At 42.5% G+C, this 24,472-nt stretch overlaps 1 protein-coding gene and 1 long non-coding RNA gene across 3 annotated transcripts; one reads left to right on the top strand and one right to left on the bottom strand.

The window, feature by feature from the left end:
- Positions 1-507: 507 nt before the first annotated feature.
- On the bottom strand, positions 508-19,522 carry atp1a3b (ATPase Na+/K+ transporting subunit alpha 3b). 2 transcript variants are annotated; one of them, XM_020649077.3, is made up of 23 exons: positions 19,369-19,522; positions 19,138-19,231; positions 9,121-9,243; positions 8,435-8,494; positions 7,992-8,195; positions 7,752-7,865; positions 7,366-7,500; positions 7,108-7,225; positions 6,625-6,893; positions 5,798-5,996; positions 5,443-5,687; positions 5,144-5,336; positions 4,338-4,513; positions 4,081-4,217; positions 3,836-3,986; positions 3,141-3,309; positions 2,428-2,582; positions 2,181-2,304; positions 1,792-1,937; positions 1,567-1,697; positions 1,289-1,390; positions 1,085-1,176; positions 508-756 (listed from the first exon to the last, which is right to left on the bottom strand). In XM_020649077.3, exons 2-23 carry the CDS (start codon positions 19,141-19,143, stop codon positions 728-730), a joined length of 3,078 nt encoding a protein of 1,025 aa, XP_020504733.1. In that variant the 5' UTR covers positions 19,144-19,231; positions 19,369-19,522; the 3' UTR covers positions 508-727. The 2 variants fall into 2 exon arrangements, with proteins under 2 accessions (XP_020504733.1, XP_020504734.1); XM_020649078.3 differs by having other exon boundaries at positions 9,121-9,204; positions 19,369-19,521.
- Positions 19,523-19,713: 191 nt separating this feature from the next.
- On the top strand, positions 19,714-24,249 carry LOC136179778 (uncharacterized). Its single transcript, XR_010666744.1, has 2 exons — positions 19,714-19,862; positions 23,019-24,249. It is a non-coding gene; the product is annotated as an uncharacterized lncRNA (long non-coding RNA).
- The last annotated feature ends 223 nt before the right edge of the window (positions 24,250-24,472 follow it).

Genomic DNA, 24,472 nt, shown 5'->3' with positions numbered 1-24,472 from the left:
TCTCGTCTTATAAATAAAAAAGACAAGTAAAATCATCGAAACCCCCCCTGTACCCCACATATTAAAAAACAACAACACTGTGGCCGTCGAGAACATAAGAGAAAGAAAATGGTCGCAGCGAGAACGACAGGAAATGACCACTCCACTGGTCCTCCACAGACAGGAGACAAGAGGCAAGAGGTGGCAGTCGAAGTGGTGTTGGTGTTGGGATCTCACTGTGTGATCTTTGTTTCTGTGTGTGATTGGAGGACAAGCAAAGGGTTGGCGAAGAGGAGGATGAGGGGGAGAAGAGAGGAACAAAGGTATAGAGAAATACGAGGGGAAGAGAGCAGGGGAGTACCAGGGAGGGTAAGGAGCTGGATGGCCCTTTTTTGCAGAGCATAGACACTCTCTTTGTATCCTTAGCTCATTCAAATCTACATACACAATATGCAGCTGCCGTTTGGTAGATATATTGGTTTATGTACACAGCAGTGAGAGAACACATGCAAGGAGTATCATAGGAGATGGGGGGGGGCAGGGAGGGAAAGGGGGCGGTCAATGTAGAAAGTTGTAAAGGTGCTTTTGCTGTTTTTAATCTTTGGGGAAGTTGTGATGAAAATTGCTTCAAAGCCATTTTTGTCTTTAAGGGGGCGGGCGTCTGGAGGTGTGTCTTGCCAGGGATGGAGTGACAGGGGGGAGAAATAAGTGGAAGATGGAGGGGGGTTGAGCAAAGATGCTCCATCGATCAATAATATGTCTCCCTCTCCACCCAACCTGGAGTGCACATGAGAGAAAGAACAACACAGGGAAGTTCACCGTTAGTTCACAAGTCACAGTTGCCAAATGAGTCAAAATAATAACCATACGTTAAAATAATACGATATAAAGCTGAGGCAGCAGCACGTTTAGCTTGTAACAAAAACTGAATACAGGAGAAAGAGCTAGCCTGGTCCAAAGACAACTAAATCTGACTACCAGCACCTTTAACACTCACTGATAAATGTGTTATAACTAGATGTAAAATCTACATATTGCATATCTTTAAAAACATTTAAACATTTTCTTAATGATTATTTGCTAATTGGGGGAAAAAAATACAAACCTCCTGGGTGCCTGCGAAGGAGAAGTTTTCGGACTTCATCATAAACAAAGATGAGGAAACTGTATGGGAACGCACAGAACCACCAGCTAGGCCTGTGGGCAAAAACAAGAAAAAGACACGATTAAAATAGTCATGTAAATATGCTATAGCACATGTCTTAATATCATGGGGATTCAATATGATACATGTGGTAGAAGCACTCACTTAAGAGGATACATCCTGAGTGCCACGTCCATGCCTGGGCAGTAGGACAGGAAGGCAGCCAGGGCTGTCTCTTCAAACAGGCCGAAGATCAAGATCTTGTTCCTGGGTTGAGAAACACAAGAAATATTGAAAGGGAGAACTGACAGTGCAGAAATAAAAATACTTGTAAGTCATTCAAAATTATACTTTGCAAATGATTGCCAGCAAAAGGATATTATAGTACCGTATATAGTGTATAGATTAGTACAGTTGTATCGCCGCAGAGATGTTGGACTCACCTCATGCCCTGCTGGAACACAGAGTTACGCCGGGTCTTGCAGATGATGACATCAGCCCACTGCACAACCACAATACTGACAAAGAAGGCTGTGTGGCATGTGAACTCCACTATCTTCCTCTGCTCGTATGTCTGAGGTTCAGGAGAGGATGAACAAACAGTTACATAGTGAACAAAGTCAATTCTGAAATACACTTAGAAGGTAACAAAAAAACGACACACTTACCCACTGCTGGCCATAGCTGTCTTCCAGGTCGTTGACTGAGCGGTCGTCCCAGTTGAGCCTGATGCCCACAAGTATACTGGGCAGGAAACCATTTTCGGCCAAGATGACAAAGTAGGCGAAAAAGCCTCCAAGAGCCTGGATCATACCTGGAGAAAAAAAACAACAACAGAGAAACAGATTTTTTGTTTAAATCTCACTTCCTGTAGTTGGCCCTAAAACATTGCACATTGGTCCAAACATAATTCTGCTGAAGTTATTTGGGAAACTTCCCAGGGGGATAAAGTTAATCCTACAGCAAAATTACTTCCAGGCAACCAAGATCAAACTTCAATCCGGAACAAAAACAATTCATAGCCTGGCTCAGGGGATGACATCTTCATTTCACCTACCGATTTGTCCATAGGCAATGCTGATAAGCCTCTCATTCACCAGCTTGTCCCTGAATGGGTTCCTGGGCTGACGCTTCATGATGTCGCTCTCAGCTGCTTCATAGGCCAGGGAGATAGCAGGTACCTGAGGGGAAGAGCGAGGAAATGTTGCATCTTGTGTCGACAGGAGCTAGTTCAGTGTTTGTGCGTGTGAAGCTGTGTTTGGCGTAAAAAAAAAAAAGGCAGCAAGAGTTTGATTGACTCTCACCATGTCAGTTCCCAGGTCGATACAGAGGATGGTGATGGTTCCAAGAGGCAGGGGGATGTTGACGATGATGAAAAACAGGAAGGGGGTGATCTCTGGGATGTTGCTGGTCAGGGTGTAGGCAATGGACTTCTTCAGGTTATCAAAGATCAAGCGACCTGATGGGAGAAAAACAGACAGTTCTACCGTCTGTCTCTTGTGTCAAAGAGTATGTCTCTCTAAAGAAGACATTTGTGTCCCTTGCTCTTTATTTGTGTCTGAATATTTCTTAAGGTTAATCTTTCTAGGCCCTAATTGTTTGTTCTTGATCCTTGTTGAGGAAATTATTAAGACTTGACTCCAGACTCAGACTCAGTTGACTCAGATGGCTTACGTTGATGAAAGTTTAGAAGAAGAATACTCATGAGGAGGCATGATTCAACATCACACTTCTGTTCTCGTGTCTTGCTCAATCACATAAGTCTACCAAACACCCTTGCAGATATCAGGAAAAACAGTTGACACTCTCGAAGCTGAACTTGGTGTTCTCTGTCAGGTCTGACTGACATTAGAGAACAGTGAATAAACCTAACGACGTCTGTACATTATAATCTAAATAACTACAGAAATTCCACCACACTTCTCTGACTAAATTTTCTTCTGTACTCTTTCATCATCAACTGTTATTTGTGTTAAATGTTCTCTGTCCTCTGCTCCTGTCCCCTGGGTCTTCTCACCTTCTTCCACTCCTGTGACAATAGAGGCGAAGTTGTCATCCAACAAGATCATGTCCGCAGCCTGTTTGGACACATCTGAGCCGGAGATCCCCATGGCAACACCGATGTCGGCCTTTTTCAGAGCAGGTGAGTCATTCACACCATCACCTGTCACAGCTACAATGGCACCCTGGGTGAGAAAAAGAAAGAGGTGAATTTATCGAGCATAAATACACAGAAGAAAGCATCTATTCTTTAGTCAACAATGAATGTATCCACTGTATTGGTGTCATTTAAGAATAATCATGAGAACCATGACAACTAGGATAAATAAACAGCCTCAATGTTTATAAGATGTCTATCTGGGGAAACAGATTTAAGGGGCCTTCTGTCACATTTAAATGACATTAATAAGTATTCAAGTTTTAAAATAAATGAGTTAACCTGTAATGAATTTGTATGTAAAAAATGTATTTAAAAAACACTCTAAGCAGCTCTTGGAGAAAAGATGCATTTTTTTTCTACAAGTCAGAGAATCCTCCTTCAGAAGACAACTAGCGCCATCTGCTGTTCAAAAGGTAAAACAGCTCTTTAGAGTCTCACAGTCCCATATAGAATTTCCAGCAGAATAACCATTTCCTCTATTCAAGGCATCTAAGATGAGAGATTTTTAGTTTACGAGGCATTTCATTCAGACCATCTGAAAATGTTCTCACCAGTCGCTGGCAGCCCTCTACAATGATGAGCTTCTGTTGTGGGGAGGTCCTGGCAAACACGATCTCTGTGTGGTTCCTCAGGATGTCGTCCATCTGATCTTGAGACAGATCTTTCAGGTCTGTACCGTGGATCACACACGCCTTGGCATCCCTGGACAAAATGAATAAATTCAATCGTTAGTTACCATTGTTTGTGAGTGTTCATGTCCTACTTTTGTGTTTGTTTTGGAATGAAGCTTCTTCACCTGGGGTTGACCTGGCTGACAGGAATGTTAAGGCGAGCAGCAATGTCCTCCACTGTCTCGTTGCCCTCGGAGATGATGCCCACGCCCTTGGCAATGGCCTTGGCTGTGATTGGGTGATCTCCAGTGACCATAATGACCTATCAGCAATAACAAAAAAACTGAATTTAGTGAATGATATTACGAAAGGAGAACTTTATTATTAAACAATAAAAGGTATACAGACAATGAAGAGTAGGCTTTAAATAAATCTCCCTCACCTTAATACCAGCAGATCTGCATTTACCCACAGCATCAGGCACAGCAGCACGGGGAGGGTCAATCATGGACATGAGGCCAACAAAGCAAAGGTTGTCTGTCTGGAAGTTGACATCATCTGTGTCAAAGGCAAAGCCCTTGGGGTACTGATCCTCTGGCATCATCACATGGCAGAAACCTGGAAGAGAATAAATGAGTGATTTACTGAAAGATTTGAGATGTTTAAACATCAACTCAGATCTTTTACCCCTCTTCCTATCTCACCTCCAACATTCAACGCAAATCGCATTTAAATAGTGTCTAGTTGACCTATCAAGCATATATGAAGTTGGAAAACAAATCGGTGTATAGTTATTAAGAAACCATGGTCACCTGCAGTGTAAGTAAGGGATTTTCTAGCTAATGCAACTCATGTATAGTTATTATCCAAGGAAAACTATGTTTTATACAGTACATTTTGATTAAAGTGATGTAAAATCCTCCTACTGAAAGATCTTTGTTTTAGACTTAAGAACATTCTTCACCTCCTATATGAGGCAAACTGTAAAAAAAAAACCACTAGATACTATGAAATATGCATCATAATGCAGGTGATAGCAGAGCTGTTGTTAGAGACCTTTTAGGAGATATATGATGTTCACAGTGGCAGTTGAATAATAAAGGCCAAAAGACTATTTAGAAATGAATAAAGGATGAATAAAGGTACTGCTTTCAAAAAGTGAAATGAATGAATGTTGTAATTGTTCTGACATATAAATGTATCAGTGCATGGCGAAGTAAACTTAAACCTCTCTTCATCTATCCTTACCCAAGACTCTCTCTCCCAGTCCTCCCAGCTCCATGTATGCATTCTGGAAAGCTTCTTTCAACTCCTCGTCCATAGGCTGCTCCTTGCCCTGGATCATGATGGTGGAGCATCTGTCAAGGATCCTCTCAGGTGCTCCCTTCATCACCAGCAGGTAACGGTTGTCGTTAGGATCCTCTGTCTCATGTACTGAGAGCTAAAGGAGAAAAACAGTTGTGAAAATCAAGTGGATACAGTCACTAGTGTGTGTGGATCTATGGGTGTATCTTTTGAACACAGCTGTAATCCACCAAGTTTCTTACCTGATATTTGTTGGTGGAGTTAAAGGGAATCTCAGCCACCTTCTTGTTCCTGTCCCTCATAGCTCTGACTGAGCCGCAGGACAGCTCGATACACTTAAGCAGGGCAGACTCTGAGGCATCTCCAGCAACGTCTCGCTTCAGGATGGGCAGTTGGTCTTGTCCTGCTTTGAACTGAGCACGGTTACAAAGACCAGCGATGCGAGCCAGAGACTGCCAGGTCACTGAGCTCTTGTCGAAAGAAGCACCTGCAGAAGGAACAGAAATGTATATATTACTAACCTTTGTCATTTTCTGAAATCATTTGCAGTGGTAAAATATGTCATCAGCACTGCCTGCATCCTCTCCGCTCACTCACCAGACTGGTCCTCTGTGGTGTCAGCCTCGTGGATCTGGTTGTCAAACCACATATGGGCCACGGTCATCCTGTTCTGGGTCAGGGTTCCTGTCTTGTCGGAGCAGATGGTGGAGGTTGAGCCCAGGGTTTCCACAGCCTCTAAGTTCTTCACCAGGCAGTTCTTCTTAGCCATACGCTTGGCAGTCAGGGTCAGACATACCTGCAGAAGAACATTTATGATGTCAGCAAGATTAGTAAGCGTTGTGTTTGGATGAATCGACAATAAAGAAACACAAGTCACAGGTTCTACAAAGCTTTTTTATTGGTCGAATAATTAATTAACACCCCTGAGTGCAGGATGAGTCATCAGTCATTTGAAACTTTTGACAGGAAGAGGAAACAGAGTTATTTGACGTAGAAATACTCAGATAAGGCTTTATTGAAATATATTTGGCAGAAAAATGAACATTTTCTCACAGGAACGCTGGATTAAGATCTGGAAAATGTTTTTTTTGTCATTTCATGGGGACTTTAATGCTGAATGGAGTTAGCCTACATGACAATTAAATCTTTATTTTCACATTATATACAAAATGAATGAGACCAAACAAGCCCTGAAGTGATACTTTGAACAAGATTTGATCAAATGTAGAAACAAACACTATTAGAATACATTTAAACAAGATAAACTCTTAATAAAATAATAAACAAAAAATTTAGACAGAAATTAACTTAAAGCATTTTAACATAAAAACTAAAATGTGCAACAGTGACTGGTTACATAAATACATAGATATTCATGACACCGTAGTATGCTTATTTAGGAGAAAGTATTGAATTGTACTTACGGTGACAGTGGCCAGCAGCCCCTCAGGCACATTAGCCACGATAATACCAATGAGGAAGATGACAGCCTCCAGCCAGCTGTAACCCAGGATGATGGCCAGGATGAAGAATGTGACACCAAGAAACACGGCCACACCGGTGATGATATGGATAAAATGCTCGATCTCCTTGGCGATGGGGGTTTTGCCGGTCTCCAGGCCAGAAGTCAGAGTAGCGATGCGACCCATGACTGTGCGGTCTCCGGTGCAGATAACAAGGCCACGAGCGGTGCCTGATTTGGAGAAAAGACCAGAAATATAATGTTGTTCAAAATATTCACAGGTGCGCCTGTGTCAAAAGTTCTCAAGACACATTTTTTCAAGATTTCTCAGTTAAATTACATTTTAGTCTGAGTGAAACTTTTGTCTCAGTTTGTATCCTTTAAATCCAACCACAGACACAGATGTTAATAATAGCATGTTACACTATTACCATGGTGACCATACCTTCTACACAGTTGGTGGAGAAGAAAGCAACGTTTCGGGTCTCCAAGGGGTTGTCATGGGTACAGTCAGGTGACCTGCTCTGAGGCTCTGACTCGCCTGTTAGGGAGGAGTTATCGACCTAAAAGGCAACAAAAAAAATGAACACGATGTTTGGTTAAAGGCTTTGAATGTGTGTGCATACAAAACATGTGTATGTGTGTATGTGTATATGTGTGTGTGTGTGTGTGTGTGTGTGTGTGTGTGTGTGTGTGTGATTACCTTGCAGCCATGAGCAGAGACCACCCTGATGTCAGCAGGGATCCTGTCTCCTCCCTTCACTTCAATCAGATCTCCAGCTACAACTTCTTCAGCATTGATCTGTACCTTCTCACCCTCACGGATCACCAACGCTTGCTGCAGGAAAATATCAGCGATGGTTAGAACCATTTAGCTCTGCAATGTGTTCATTGATGACAAATACACACATTAGGATGTAAAGGGACACTAGCTGGCTACTTGTAATCTATCATTTGTAGTGTACCTATTGTAAGTGGTAGAAGTATTAGCTTTCAAGGCTATATTGTCAGAGTCCTTATTCAAAGGGGTTTAAAAATAAAGTTTCACAAATTCTGCAAGTAGGTGTCTTTCAGGAAAACTGTATTTACCTGAGGCACCATGTTCTTAAAAGACTCCATGATTTTGGAGCTCTTGGCCTCTTGAAAGTATGAGAAGCAACCGGTAATGACGACGACAGCTGTGAGCACAATACCTAGGTACAACTAGAGAGACAGAGAAGAGAACATATATTAGACATTGTTATATACCTCTCTTGTCAGAGGTGTTACCAAAGTGTAAATGGGCCAGATGTGATTATGTGAGAGTATATGAGTGTAAGGATGGCTTACATTGTCTCCTGCAGGATCGTCCTCAGTGGCTGCCTGGATGGCGTAGGCCAGGAAGCAGAGGATGGCGCCAATCCACAGCAGGACTGAGAATCCACCAAACAGCTGGCGACAGAACTTGACCCACTCTGGGGTAGTGGGAGGAGGGGTGAGAGAATTGGGACCATCCCTGATCAGAAACTCTGCAGCCTTGGCATTGGTCAGTCCCTGTAGGAAACAGAGAAACGTCAGAAGAGAAATGTGAGGCTGACCTTGTGAATACAAACAAAGACACAATTTTTTTCTTAATTATTTTTCTATTTCTTTTCTATTTTTGTTTTTAAAGACCAGGCAGGGTTGAATCAGCGGAATCTGTACAACCAAAAAAAGTACTCTTATGCCATCTAGTGGCCAACTACTGAAACAGACCCTGACCACAGCTGAACGCAGAGAAATTATCCACCCACCTGGACAATGTCAGTCTGGAATTTCCTGCATACTTCCTCTATAGACATCTTATGTTCCGTCTGAAAAAAAGGTGAAGAAATAATCAGTGCTCTGCATGATTAAATATGTCTTTTAGTTGCCACTATTTGCATGCATAAAACATTTAAGAAAATAGTTCAAAACTATATAACAATAACTGAGTGATGGAAAAAGAGTTTTGAGAATAAAAGCATTTAAAGAACTTTATGAAAGTTGGAAATTTAGTCCATGCATGCAGTTCACCTGAGAGATATGAGTATTAGGCCAGCCAGATTTGGCGACCCAAGTGTCTGTTTCTTGCGCTGGGATGTTCGATCAAGGTGATGTCCTTTTGATAACAAGTCACCACTCTTACCAGCAAAAATACAATTTTGTGGCCTGTATGAGAAAGAATTCCTTTCTCTCCAACAGAGTCTGCGTCAATTCACTTTATTTGCTATAAGCTCTAGGAAGTTTTTTTTTCTTCCAAAAGCTGAATGCAAAACTTTATATATCCTTAAACGCATGGAAGGTGAAACAAAAGAAAACTTTTGGAATAGTGCTTGAGATAAATTTGTCAAATTGATCCGTTTTTACTGATGGAATCAAAAGTGAATTGGCCTCAAACCCATGTATGTCCAGATTCAGGTCCACAAGTATTTAGAGATCAAAGAAGACTTTTACTTACAATGGGCACTTCCTTCTTCAGGTCATCCATGTCCTTTCTTCCCTCCGCCCCCTTCTTCTTCTTGGGGGATCGGTCATCTTTGTCCTGTGTGGTGGCAACGCGGTAACTGTCTGACCGCCCATACTATAGACACACACATATGTTTTATACATGCCTTGGACTAGAATTAAGGAGATAGTAGCCTTAGCGCCCATGTATATTATCCTTACTGCTCTCTAGGCTTTACATTTATAATTATATTACCAAAAGATATACTGCATCTCTGAAAATACTTAATTCCTTCATTGTTCAGAGGGCTATCTTGCCAGACATTTTTACAGTATTTACCAGTCACTAACTGTGACAGAAATAAAGCCTCAGCTTTAGTAAATTATCCTCGAGGGTTCTCTCTTTTATTATACTGTAAATGTTGTTGTAACCTTGTGAAGTGGCCTTGTGAGGTAGCCTGTATTTCTCAGCAACTGATAACATCAAGTATTCTCAGTTCATGAGGACCATCATAGAGGAAAAGCGGTGATATATAATACCTAGCATCAAAAGACCTATAAAAGACTCAAAAGGTAAATGCATTACCCTTGTAGCTTTGTCTTTCCATCAATATTAAGAGTGCACAACATTAAAGCATGCCCTGCTGCCTGCTCTGATCTTCCTTGATCAAATTAGTCCTGCCACAACGGTCTGATGGAAACATCAAACATCACCAAGTGCAAGAGGTTTAACTATTGGCTTAGTGGATTTTGTAACGACATAAAAGAGGTTGAAGTAACCGACAGAGTTTAGACTCATCAAAGACTTTCTGAATAGATTCTAGTATGTTCCACATATGACAACACAAACCATCATCCTTCCCTTTCAGCCTGGTACCCTTTTTACTACAACTGTCCTCTCACAAATTGGCTTATGTTGTTTAACTAGACATGAGTAGACTATAAATAACGCCCAGAGCTGCACATTCTCGTCTTTCTAGCTCTATAAGTGTAACCCTAGCTTGTTGTCCCAAAGGAGAGCAGCGTGACCGCTGGGACACATCAATACAAATGTCCCTCATCAAAGGTCAAAGGTGGCATAAAGAGGCAAGAATCCCTCGCAGTAGGTGCCAAAGGTCCGAGGGATGTGCCTCACACTGACACAACCAAGTCATCAAGGAAAATGCACATGGAGGCAGATCAATACAATCAGATAGACGATGATGACTCATGCAGAGGGGCGGAGTCCAGCTGATATGTAAGGCCTATCAGTTACACTGAATCAGACAGAGACGTCAATACCTATCAACTGAATGCAAATGACAACAATGAGGTCTAAGGTTTGGATTTTATTGATTCATTAAATAAGAAGTACTGGCTGTTTGTTGCTCAAAGCATATCAAAATCCAACTGGGTGCTGAACATTTTTTAAATCAAAACAGCACCCTCTAGTGGTGAAACCATGTAGTTTCATTTTAATAAATGCAAAAGGCACATGTAATAAATTCAGACAAACAAAAAAGACAAAAACTATTTTGGAGTCTCAAATTAAAATACTGATATAAACTTCAAAGATGCAAACTGTTCTGTCCTTGAATATCATTTGTCAAAGTTATTTTACTTTGAACAAAGCTTTTGAGTTCTGTAGTCCTCGCTGTATCTCAGTTGACAAAGTCACTCAGTCAAACTACCCCAAAACACACACACCTGCAGTGCGACAAAATGTGACTACCAACCACAGATCAACTTCCTATTGCATGTCCTACTTCGGCTGCCCTTGTGAAAAACAGTTGCGAAATCACTTGTCTGTACCTGTTGGATTTTAACGTGATAACACAGACCTGTGTTTCTGGTTTGTTGTCATAAAAAGGGGAAAAAAAAACGGCCTCATGAACCGCAACCTCAAGAACATGTGGATGTGCAACTCTCACTCACATAATTAAGTGTTGAGTATGGGCGGCTCAAGGACCACTTCTGAATTTGAACAATGAAAGCCTTCGCTCAAGCATGTTTAAGAGGGAGGGACTGCAAACACACATGCCTACATACACACAGAGAGAGTTCTGCAGCAAAAGAGCAGGTGAGCAAATCTTCTGCCGCAGCAAGACCAGGCAGGCCTGGTGGGGCAGAGGCTGCATGAAGCAGACTGATGCAGTGGAAAAGTACTGCTGCTTATCCCCTTATGAGACTGGCCCAGGATATATGTGTGTGTGTGTGTGTGTGTGTGTGTGTGTGTGTGTGTGTGTGTGTGTGTGTGTGTGTGTGTGTGTGTGTGTGTGTGTGTGTGTGTGTGTGTGTGTGTGTGTGTGTGTGTGTGTGTGTGTGTGTTTGTGTGAGAGAGAGAGAAAGAGATTTAGAACAGGGCGTTTTTATACATGTATTTATTGTCTCTGTTTACTATTAAGGGGGGATTCAATAAGTGAATGATGGCTCAATAGCTCCTTGTAGAGATCAAAGGTGTTGAATGAGATGGAAAGTTACAGATTTAGCTCCTAATCAGGTGTCGAAAAGGTGCCACAATCTCACAGATGACAGACAGGCAGGTGTGTGGGTCTGCATTATTTGGTATAATGTTGTTGTTATGGCTAGTTTCTCTTTCTCCCACAATGAGGAAAGCTGTCCTTGTGAGCATATGCTCACTTAATAATGAAAATCTAGACACACACAGGTCCATCTCATCTTAAAACAAACACACACACACACACACACACACAAACAAACACAGACACGCACATATGCCCAGACAATAGTAGCTGTTGGCAGGGAGAGAGAGAACAGTGCCAAACAAAGCGATAATAGGCTATGTGGTGAAAAGTGGAGTCACACAGAGATGGACGTTAAGGGGGCGGATGACAGACAGGATTGGGCACATGGAAAGAGAGACAGCAGTGGGAGGTGAGAAGCAGGGACAGATAAAAAAGTGAGAGGGCTAGGTGCAGAAAGGGACAGATAGAAATAGAGAGTGTGGGAGAGAGAGAAAGAGCTGTTGTCACCCTCTCTCCCACACTTCTAATTAGATATTGACCAGCGGTTTTTGTCTGCTGGCTCTGTGTCAGTGTTTGACCCACAGTGACCCCACTCTATTACATTACACAACCACACTTATGGTGTGGGGGTGTGTGTCACCTTGAGTATGTGTTGTCATGTGCTACTAGATTATAGTCTCACTTTGGGTTGTCTGTGTGTGTGACCTGAAGTGTGTGTAGGTTTGAGGATGTAGTAGTAGTAATCAGCATGACTAAACAGAAAGGTTGATGATTTGATGGTTTGTTTGTGTTTACAGTATGTCAAGCGTGCAAGTAAGTGTCTGTCGCATGGTGTGACTGTGTTTGATACTCAATCATTAATTCTCTCCTTCTCATCCCATACACATACCCTGCTTCCAGATAACACATGTTTTCAATGCACCTAAGTTCAATTATATTAGCTGAAAATGTATATTTAAATCTGTTGCTTTGGTACTTTTTTAAAAAGTATTTGGGCCTCTGTTACCTCCATTTTGATCGTTAATTATTCAAGTGTATTTGTGAAAATATACAATCTTAGTTACTTTTAATTTGCAGAACGCATCAATAATCGCCTGTCTGCCTTTGTGTGTGTGTGTGTGTGTGTGTGTGTGTGTGTGTGTGTGTGTGTGTGTGTGTGTCCAGCTGTCTCACACAGCTCAGGGTAATGTGATGAACCCCCTCTGCTCTGAGGAAGGAAACAGAGACTTGTGGCTGGAATTACAGACGCTCGCTCTCCCACAAGCACACAGATGGACCAACAGACTGATGGAGAGACACATCTCTGACATCATCAGGAAATGGAAACATCGGATTCTCCTCTATGGATTACATAGTTTAATTAATCGGCTCCAGCTCCATATTGGCTTATTAAAATCTCATTACCTTATCAATGATTCAGTGAAAAAATGCTTCATGTGTCTGGTTGTGCGTTTGATTTGCTCATTAATTACTCTGCAGGCTTACTATTGCTAACGGAAATTAACCTCCCATTTTGTTCTCCTGATGAGTGAGTGTGTTTCGAGGGCAAGTAACCATGGTGACCGGCAGGGCCATTGGCTTTCCGCCGAAGCACAGCAGTGTTCTGGTGCTTTGAGGATCCCCTGATGTGGTCAGTGCAAGCAATAATTGATGCATCTGTAACTAAACACTGTATTCACTGCTGTATAACACAGACAGGCACCTGACTCAAGGAATGAGTGTGTGTTTTTGTGTGCTTGTGTCTGTGTGTGTGTATCTATGTGAACAGCAGTGAGTCATTGTGTTGGCTACAGTCCGTATGTGCAGCGGCTACACCCATTGCGGCAGAGAGAGACCTATGATTGTGAAATAATATGAAAGACACAATTTAAAAGGGGCCGTTAGAGGAAAGAGGGAAGGGATAGTTCCCTTAGAAGGAAAGAGCTTTTTAAAATCTTCCTGAAATGTTCAGTGTTGAGTAAATTATGTACTATCAAACTTGAAAAAAAATGTGTGTGTGTGTGGGTGGGGTTTCTTCCTCTTTCATGGCACGCATGGGGAACTGGCAGGCAGAAGCAGAAAAGAGCAAGAATGCTGTTGTTAGTGCTCTCTTAGTGTAGGAACTGTAACAGGAAGTGGTCTGTCGATGGGAGAAATGCCTCCTTACAACACAATAATCTGGTCTTATTTTGTCTTCTGCCCTCACCACAGTATTTTCCATGGTATTTTTCCACACACGAGACTACACTTCCTCTTTGTACTGGATGAAAGGATCCCATTGACTCCTCTGCACTGACCATGTAAGAGCTGCATTTTGGACTGACATATTCTCTGCTAGTCTGCTCAGTGAATTGTAACATATTACAAATACATCTTTTATGTATCTTACTGTACAGAAGATCATTTCACTGGTTCAGTTTATGAAAAATGCCTATTGAACACAAATGGTCTTTTCTTTTCCATTTTCCATCAAGGAAATCAAAGAAAACTGCAAAACTTAACAGTAATATAACATTTTAGGCATTTTTATTTGTGAATAATATAATTATTTTTAAATATATTACTATGCAATATGGTGTATTTATTGGTAACTGTCATACACTAAAACAGCTGTATGTGTGTGTGTGTGTGTGTGTGTGTGTGTGTGTGTGTGTGTGTGTGTGTGACCTTGCAAGGTCATTGGGCCATCTGCTGCTTCTTGCAGCAGGATGGCAGGCCTGGGGGTCCAAGGGACATAGCTTTTAGGATTAGCTAGTCTGATTACTTCACTGGATTAGCCCACTGTGTGTCTTTCTCTCTTTGTCTCTCTGCTCTTCTATTAATGCCGTTCTCTCTCTGGAGAATCAAATGCACTAATGCCAACTTCACTTTTTTTTTGTCTGCTTGATCTGCTGGAATTGTGTGTGCGTAAATAGATCACGGTACTGTAAAAAGATTGTCTGCTTAAGAGCACTAATCTGTTAACCACACAAACACAAAGAGACAGAGAGAGATTAACTCTCTTCAGCTCTCAATCTGTTTTGTTCACTTCCCAAAATAAATAAATAAATCAAAGCAAGAAACACGGTCCAAACAGGAAATCTCAAATAGTAACACCCCCCCCCCCCCCCCCATCCCCCCCCCGCCCCCTCCCCACACACCCACTCTGCTCCAGTCTGTCCATCCTGTCATCAACTTCATCTGTTCACTACAGAGACAAGAGTGAATCTGTTCATCTGCTTGTTATTTGTTTTACAATGTCCACCCCTGTGAGCTTTTGTGTGTCCTTCTATGTGTGTGTGTCTGTGTGTCTGCATGAGTGGTACTGGTCTAGATTAGCATTGTAAATCTTGGCTTCTTTGGCACTTGTAGCCAACATGGCTTCATGCCATGGCGTGAGAGAGGGCACCTTATGACTCCTCCACTGGCAGCTGGACACACAGAGATGTGCAGATGTGCACGCAGGCAAGCACATACATCTATTCACACAGCTGCTTACACTCAACCAGACCAAATATTCATTTACATGTCAGGTTTTCAAGCACTAGTGTTGTTTTGTGAACCCCAAAAAGAATCTGTTCTGTTCAGATTGTTGGAATAAATTGGAAATCGCCAACTATTACCGTTAGAAATATATCTGCTGTAACTCTTGCTTGTAAAACCTGTTTGAAAATTTGTATAACGGTTTTTACTTTCACTTCAATTATAGCAACGCCTGGGTTTTTACTTTTCACAAGTCCTTGTCCATTGTAGCTGCCCATTGTTATATTTGTTCTTTGGTGTATTCACACAGGCCCACTCACACTACACAAAGTAACACACACTTCACAAACATACACACATCTCCAGGACAACACCCTGAATTAGTCATGTCATTGTAGTCAGGCAACCTAACCCCTCTGAAACTCTCATTATGGGAGACTGAAATGTGAATGTTGGAAAACTGTTCAGAATCCATCACTGTGTCTACTGTAATCCAATTCAATCAATTCATGAAGGAGACAGCACTGACCTTTACATTTTATTAGCATTACACAAGCTGCTACTAAGCTAACCACCTTTTCCTTTAGCCTCACATTAGCATGGAGGCTAACTCTAGAGACATCTGGACTCTTTCCTTCATCAATGCTCGCACTAAGGACGTTTTCTTCATTACAGTGGATATTTATTGATCCAAGACCCTGAAGAGGCCTGAACGGGAACAATGGAGAAGAATTTCGAAGGGTCACCATATTGACCTTAAATGACCCCTAAAGGCCCTAAAGACCAACACATCCCAGCAGGCTATGCGGTCCGAAAGATCATGTGGTTGATCTGTTCCTGAAAGAACGTGCTTTTCTATTGGTTCCTGCAGAGTGTGGGACCGATGAGTTGTGGTTCAGTGCAGCCTATCAGCATCAGGCAGCAGGTGCAGTGGGGAGGGATGTGCAGCACTCTGCACCAAAGTGAGGGCTGGGCCTCTGCAGAGGCCACACACATCCAAACTCCTGAAATACCGTTTACAAACACCTTCTAACTTCCTCACTGTCACTGCACACGCTCGCCAAAAATTAAAGCACACACTGTTCTTAAATCCTTTATACTATGACACAGCTGGTCTGGTCTTTTCCTTAGTCATGCTGCATTCAAGGAAGCTGAACCACACCCCTGCCCCCTGCCTGCAGCACCTTCCGAAAACCCCTCAGAGCTACTACTACACCTTCAATTCTCTTTTATCCCACATCTTCCCTGGGACAGCCACCCACCTACACCACACCTTGCCCCACCAGCAGGCTCACCATTCAGTCAATATTCCTCAAATATCACCCACACGACCACACCTGTCCTCTCCCTATCCCATCTGCCTCCTCTCCCCTTGATAACCAATCCCACTAGGCACAGCGAGAGGAAACAGGACCCATGGTAATATGAGCCTCAGGTCATTATCCTGTAACAGGATATACTACCACGCAGCCCTCCCCCAGCGTACGCCTCATCATTCTCTTTAAATCCCTCTCTCTTTCTCTCTCTACACCTGCAGACCAGTCACTACTTATCTGCCCTTCTCCTCTCTATCACTGTCCCGCTTGCTCTCTCAGCAGTGGCCCCCTCCCCCATCTGTGTCACGTGTCTGAAGGTGAAAACCAGCAGTGGATCCATGTGCAGCCCTTCATCAGCATCTCACTTTACGTTCCTCCTACAGCCTCATCAGCATCAGAAAATAAAGATAGAAGAACAATGAACAACATGAAGGTGTGTGAGACATCTCAGACATCTCATCAGAGGTGTTTTGTCAAATTAACTATCTCTGTGCCAGACTCCATGTGCCAGATGTTCTTTTAGTTTCCCTGGCCCTTGCACAATCGTTGCTCTTGTGCATCACTGCTACCTGCTAATTCAGTTCTTTCTGCGTAGATCATCGTACCGGCCTATCACAGCACTTTACAGGGAATTTCCACATCACAGGCCCCGCCCCCAGTTTGACGCAGAAAGCACGTCGCTAGCGATGCACCCTGCGGCCTTGGGAAAGGACAGCTGGTTGTGCCATCGCACAGTGCGCCAGTGCAAAATTCGCAGAAGAACGACAGCTCAGGAAAGGAAGAAGGGTTGTCGACCGGCGAAGCGTGATATAAAAAAAAAAAAAAAAAAAAAAAGGGCTCTGTACACTGATAGAGCCATCACCCCATCCCTTTCATCTAGCTATCGTCCTTCTTTCCTTTCAGGGTGACCCCTTAGCGCTCACCGGATGAATCGTCATAGGAAACACCCTTCACAGCTAGCCAGGGACGATCATATCATCTTGTATAACATCCAACCCCATAATAGATATGGCATTTTCCGAAACGACGAAAACACTTCTACTCTCTCTCTCTCTCTCTCTCTCTCTCTCCCTCACACCGCATTCCCAAACTTCCTCACAGCAGCGGTACGTCGTAAGCATTCTTTGCACTGCCATCACTTTTGACGCAGTGCCCACTAAAGCTGTGACGGACCGCAGGGCTCCTTCACCCCCTCTGAATCCTTCATTTTCATCCTTCATTTTCGTCCTTCATTTTCGTCCTCTGTCCCGGCAGAGAGAAATGTCGGATGCTGCGTGGGCCACATCAGCTGGTGTAACTGCGATGACACCGGCCTGCACCGCCGCATGCTGCCCTGTCTGCAGCGTCACGCCACCGCATAATTCAGCACAGAGTCCGCGGATGGAGATGCAAAATTACAACCCTATTCCGCAGGATGATGATGGGGAAGAAATTGCGCAATAGCTCACACATCACATCTGCACTGGGGGTGGGGGGAGGGGGGGTGTGGGGGGCACTGTATTTTTCCACTAGACTGTTCTGGTTCCGTTCTGATCCATTTGCATGACTAACGTGTTTAGCAAATAAACAGCATATCTGATGCTTTTAATGCTGCGACAGCACATGGAGACGCTCTGAAGTCATACTGACAGATTTTAAACACGTCGTCGTGCTCTCGATGCACTGCACGCATCGCTCCTTTAATCCGCACTGTGTGTAAATGTGTTCACTGTTAGCGATTATCGAGTCCCTGTTATGTCACAAATTAAAGGGGAAATAAGCTGGTGAGGCGCTTATTCCCGGTAACCGCATTATGACGCATGGGTCGTCGAGGGTGTTGAGAATGAGACTTCTCCTCTGCTGTAGCGTCCACTGAAGGACGCGGAGGGGTTCAGCATCTCTCCGGTTCAACGCCAGATGATTTTTTTTCCCCCCCTGTGCGGTGGCAGACCGCAGAGAGGGCAGTGCCAGCGGGGTTTAACGCACGAGAGGACAGCAGGGGGGGGGGGGGGGGGGGGGAGAAGGGGGGCAGCGAGGGCATAGAGGAGGTCATAGCACACAATGTTCATCTACCACTGGGAAAGTCATAGAGTATCACCATCTAATATTAAGCCTTAAAATGTATTACAAATCTTTTTTTTAATTTTTTTTTAATGACAGGTAAATTACGGGGTGTCACAATAGATTTCTAACACATGTGCCCCCCCCCTCTCTCCCCCCCCTCCCTCCCTCCCTCTCTCTTCCTCTCGTCACACCACAGCTCGCGGTAAGAATAACCCGATTAGGCCTATACCATGGATGGCAAGGTTATAGTCAAAGTAAGGCCTATCATAGAGCTGCAATGAATATGACACACTGACAACCTCTAAAATACACAGACCGCCTCTACTTGACATTTTAGCATCACTTTCCATTCATATTCAAACTCGACATTCAATTAAATTGACCGAGTGAGTCAGAGCTGTAAGGACACGAGCCAATGATATTCTGTTCACGTCAAAACGGGACTAAAGTCAAATCAAAGTGAGCCGTGCAATGCCGCTGTTTTCAATAGGTGCATTAGACAGGAGCTAGTGGCTACATCAATTTGTCGCAGTCTAGGGGAGCAGGATAAAAACACGGTTCCGCATTAGAGTCAATGTCACACAGACAAGCGGGATTTCCATCAAGGGGGAAAAAAATGACATCATGGATCATTTTGCAAGCGTTCCTCACCAGAAGAGGAACACTAAAGGCTACCGCTTTACTCCTCAGGCCACTTCAGGTGGGCTACAACGCAGTTTAAAAAAAATAAAAAAAAATAAAAAAAGTTGGAATCGTCAGTCTTACCCCCATGTTGGCGCAGTCACTCTTCTCCTCTCAGGTGATGCACGGCTTGAGAGGTGTCAGCCCCTCACGATGAGTAATATCAAAATGCCTTTGCCTTTAAGAATGAAAGAGAATATACTCAGTTTTTCAAGGTTTCTTTAAATGAAAAATAAGGGAAAAAAGACGTCAGGGACGTTCTCATTTCGTTTGATAGAAGATTTTTCTAAGAATTGAATAAACTGTCTCTCAAACCTTTAAAAAGATTAGGCTACAATCTTCCTCTCCGTGAGACGTCTTTTCAAATGAAATGTTGCGGTCTCAAGCGGAGCATCACGCGGGGATGCGCTTCCGTCCTTTGCTCTCTGATACTTGCGGTGAAAGACCGGTGATACTAACGAGCCACACTGCTACCTTCTCACCACTTGATCTCCCTCCGCGGCTCTGCCAGCTGCCGCAGTACTCCACTCCTGAAGCTGCACCACTCCGCCGGTTGAACAAGCGCCGCCTCAAGCAAATGAGCGAACCGAGGGGAAGACTACACCCGCCCACCGCTCACGAAACTGGCCAATAACACCTCGGAGCGTCTCATCGTCGCTGAGATCGCTGACCAATTGGATTTATCTTAGTCTTCGAAACGGCCAATAGCAGGCCTATTCTGCCCCTCCTGCTTTACTGCAGATTTCCGAGGCTTGCAGCCAGCAGCAACGCGTTTCTAGGCTGAAATTTTATATAAATGGACGCACAAGGTTGGATTCTAGATGTCGTGATTGTGTTTGTTCATCATGTGATGTATGTAACGTACAAAAGTGGATTTGTGTGCATTATTGCATGTAATAAGCACCCTGGATATCTCATTGAACGTCTCGGTCTGTCATGAGCATGTTGTGCACCTCCTCATGTCAGATTAGTAGAGGGCCTGGGCGCTGCAGACAGACAGGAAACAGCCACACAGCCATAGCCTGTAGAATGTGTGTGTGTGAGTGTGTGTGTGAATGAGAGAGTTAAAAAAAATCACTTAAATAACATAAAGTGGGCTTTTCTTTTACAGTGCAGGTGTTGTGCATTCTTGCACTTTGGTCAGCTGCAGATTGCAACCTGACTGCCAGTGCATAAGCAGGTGAACTTTTTTTGACAATGCAGAGTCAGCTGTTTCAGCAGATGTGTAGAGTGGCATTCAGTAGCAGAGGTCAAACACTGACCTGGGTGTACCTCAGTGGCGGTAAAGAATACAACCTTTCTACTGATGGCATGTGGGATTGGCTGCTGCAGCATGTCTCCACACACTGAGACAGTTTAACTAGTCTAACAAATCAGACTGCATTCTTTAAACACTGGACTGTCTGACAAAAGAGACAGAAAATGTCTCAAAAAGAGAGATAAGAAGTTATACCAGGGACTATCCTTAAAGAGTTAATCTTAAAAATGGACAGAGTGTGTATTCGAAAATATTCAAAGACACTAAATGTGAAAAAGTAACAGGCAGAGGACACGCAGAAGTGAGAGGATTCTTTGCCCATCTGGAGCAGTGAGCTGCCTACGAAGGCCTTTTTGCTCACTTTTTTCCCTTTGTGCCTCTGTTCACTAAAGGGATGGTGCAGCAGGGAAAGCATACACGTCCAGTCACTGAATTGCATTTGCACACATATACGTACAGTCACTGAATTGCATTTGCACACATATATACATGCAAAGCTGTGCCTTATTTGCAAGGGAAAGCTGGTGCCCCTGCAGCAGATTGCTGCCATGCCTCACTGCCTTACTTGCTCTGGTCTCCAACAGTGACCACGCAACACTGTGAGACCCCTGGGCATCAGATGGGGTTAGCTTTGGGCTAATAGACAGTCAGATACAACTTCATGCAAACATGCAGCCAGTGCAGTTGGTTTTTATAATTATCATTATATTCTTATGAAAAACAAATATTCAGTCTGAAAACTTTGATGATATGAATGACTAAAAAACAAAATAATTAGTCAGTATATTGTGCATTTTTATGTATTTTTTATAGTATAAGCAGGGACATTTCTAAGTGCATAGTAAACAACCAGCGTTAATCTCTGTGGTAACATAAAACAATATGTTAAGTATAGTGTTGAAACAATACGAATGTGTCATCAAACTGAAAGCCTTTGTTATTATTATTAATAATCGGTTCTTAAAAATGTTATTTCCAAATTAATTAAAAGAATTACTGATACAACATAGTGATTTTATCTTCAGTATAGTAAACCAAATGCAAACGTAAGAATAAGATGAAGCTTTAGCTCTGTACAAAATAACAGAAACACATTTACTTTTAATAACCTTTGATTTGTAAAGAAAAAGTTCGAGAGGCTTTAGAAGTGCATGTTCAAATCAATAGTCAGTTTAAGGCTGCCAAATCACAAGAATTCCATTTCATTTCTTTTTTCTTGAGATTTATTGCAGGGACAAACATCTGCAATATTTATCCCATGTGATTTCTTCAGATGACTCTTTCTATCTCATTATAAACAAATTTACTCATTTCTTGGATACATGAGGAATACTGTATCCTCACAAAATCCTTGAATACCTGAGGTACAAAGACACGTAGAAAAAGTACAGTAAGGATTTTTAGATGCAATCTGATCCTAAAGCCCATAGAGCTGCACACGAGGGTGACTTTGTCAACGTGATGCTGCTAATAAAGTTATTTTCAATCTCATTTCAACCAAAATGGCTGCCAGTACTATCCTTTCTTAACCTCTATCATACCTTCATGTTTTTTACTCCTTCCTACATCCCCATCCCCCCCTACTCCACCACACACACCTCACTGCCTTGCAGTACAAGAAAGGAGAGAAATATCCCCCCCCCCCCAATTCCTGGTCTCCACAGCAACAGCAGTCAGATGACCTTGTCTCCGACTTGTTCTGCTGAGTCAGAAATGGAGGGATGGGTGAGGGGGATGTGATGAGGAAAGAACAAGAGGGAGAATGAGAGAAAGAGAAAGAGAGAGGGATGACAGAAAAAAAAGGTGGTACTTATTGTTATTCTAACTGATTCTAGCTTTGAGTTTTGCTCAGTGCTGTGTCATACTCATTTACATGAAGCTGATTGTTTGTCTGAATGTGTAGCCATCCATACAGTGCCTTGTTAAGGTGTGTGCTTATTTGCATAGTCAGTCATTTTGAAAAATATGACTTATAGGTTTAATGTATGTGCCAGAGCTGTAGACAAATATTGCACATAATGAGGTTTAGTGTCACTGCTTGAACAGGTAGGAAAAATGTGTGAAAATATGTGTTAACAAGACTATAGTGCAAGTGTGTGCAGTGTTTTTATTGCATCTATACATAAACAAACATGATATGATCAAAAGTATGTGTTCCAATTTTGTTCCAAAATTGTGGGCATTAATATGCTGCTGGGACAGTCTCCTCTCACCCAGAAAGGCCTTTTGACAAGACTTTGGAACCAGGCTATCAGGATTCAGTCCAATCCAGGAACAAAAAGCCCTTGCATTGATGTTTTGTGATACTGCCTGGCTTGTTGTCACCATGCCTGTTTATCGCAAAGGTTTTCAAATGGGTTAGTCATGACTCTGTGGTATAAAGTCTAACTATTCCACTCCAAATTTCAAAGAAATCATTGCTTTGTGGACCTTGCTTTGTGCATAGCAAAATTTGTTCAAAAATAAAAGGAGATTAGCCCGACTGATCATTTGCAAAACTGGGATCACATAATGCTAATACGTGTTTACATATGAGTATGTAAACAGGCCATATTAGCATAAACAGTCCAAATTAAGCTCAGAGTTGGTGTATCGTTTGTATTTGTAGGCTTGCATGCATGTTAAAGTGTGTGTGTGTGTGTGAGAAGGTGATCCTAGCTAATTTGGTATTTAAAAATGTCTGACATAATCCGTGTTCCACTCACAGTGTCCAGAGCAGAAAGAGGGAAAGAAGAAGTGACAGTTGGGAGGAGAGAGAGAGAGAGAGAGGTGGAGAAGAGACTGAAAAGAGGAGAGAGCTGGGATCACGAGGACAGATGATGGACAAGCAGATGGGGTAAAAGAAGAGGATGGAATTGAGTTTTAGAGACAGAAAACTCAAATGAAAAAGAGACAGCGATAAAAGAGAAAAGAACCGGATGGGTGCAGGAAAATTCCTCTGGGATTTGGTGTGAAAGGAGTGACCCAGGACAATCAATGAAGTTTGATTTATCATGGAATGACAGACATGTGATAAAAAAAATAAAAAAAAAACAGGAGAAAAGAGAGGAGGGACAGAGGGCAAGACAGAGCGAGTTATCAGGAATTGATAAGGAATGCAACAAAAGCAAAAGGTAAAACAGTAATCTGTCAGTAGGTTTGTCTAAAAAATCTTTGCAAAGGTCGTCAAAATACAGGCAGACGGTCGTTGACAAGAAATAAAGAAACAGTGAAAAGTAGCCTAACTCATTTCTTTCTTTGAGAGATAACTCCAAAGAATGACTGACCTGCTGGGGGACAAAGACTGTTTCCTAACACTTGCTCCTCCTGCCTAAAAAGCACCTCTATCAGTTTTTGTTTCACATCAGCACTTCCCATACATATGGGGGAAGCGCAGGATGTTGAAAAATGATTTGGTTAATATGCCTGTAATATTTGCTGGTTATGTTGGGACACATAAATGATACAATCTCAGCGTTGCGTGTGTGATTAAAAAGTGAATGGATATAAAACTAGAATGAAATCCCTTTGCAGCTGCAAGTACTGTTCCCAGAGGCAGCAAGAAAGAGAGAGGCAGACAGACGCTGGCATGCAATAGACTAATGAAATAGTCAACAATTGTAGCTATGAGTTAGGGAAAATGTAGCCAAGAGAGTGAAGCTTATTTTACTTTAGCCTGCATGAGAATGAGAGATGGTCATATAACCTGGTGCAGTTATGAAGATTTTGCAATTGGCACACCTCTGCCATTAATCTCATGTGCTATATGTCACCATATGTTTTCCTCATTAAACTTTACAGTGTTGAAAAGTACACTGAGACACTTTGGTCAGGTTTTGTAACACCTGTGGGTAGTTAATATTAGACATTTAAACATAGCCTACAGACATGGAACATGTTATGTATGCTTTTAAAGTTCAGATTTGTTTACGTGTAAAATTAAAAGATTTCATGACAAATGCCTTGCCTCTCTTCCATTCCCCTTCAACAGTATACAACACTAATCATTAACAAATAAACTGTAGCTAATGTTAGCTTGCACACAAACACAAACACATTTCTAGCAAGAAATATAGCTACAGCTAGCTATGCTGAATCTATGCAACATCGCTAAATTAGTTTGCTTGCTTACTCATCACTAATAAAAGACTGTTTACTAGACTAAGTGGATACGTTAGTTTG

This window comes from Labrus bergylta, chromosome 8 (genome assembly GCF_963930695.1).
Source record: "Labrus bergylta chromosome 8, fLabBer1.1, whole genome shotgun sequence".
Lineage (NCBI taxonomy): Eukaryota > Metazoa > Chordata > Actinopteri > Labriformes > Labridae > Labrus > Labrus bergylta.
Note: the sequence above shows the minus strand (reverse complement) of the source record. Positions and strands in the feature narration are given on the sequence as shown.

What these genes read in the sequence shown, in the direction of transcription:
- atp1a3b (XM_020649077.3), bottom strand. An exon ending in ACAGCTATGGCCAGCAGTGG is followed by an intron (nt 1,698 to 1,791) that starts GTAAGTGTGTCG and finishes CCTGAACCTCAG; the next exon opens with ACATACGAGCAGAGGAAGAT. An exon ending in CTCAGGATGTATCCTCTTAA is followed by an intron (nt 1,177 to 1,288) that starts GTGAGTGCTTCT and finishes TTTTGCCCACAG; the next exon opens with GCCTAGCTGGTGGTTCTGTG.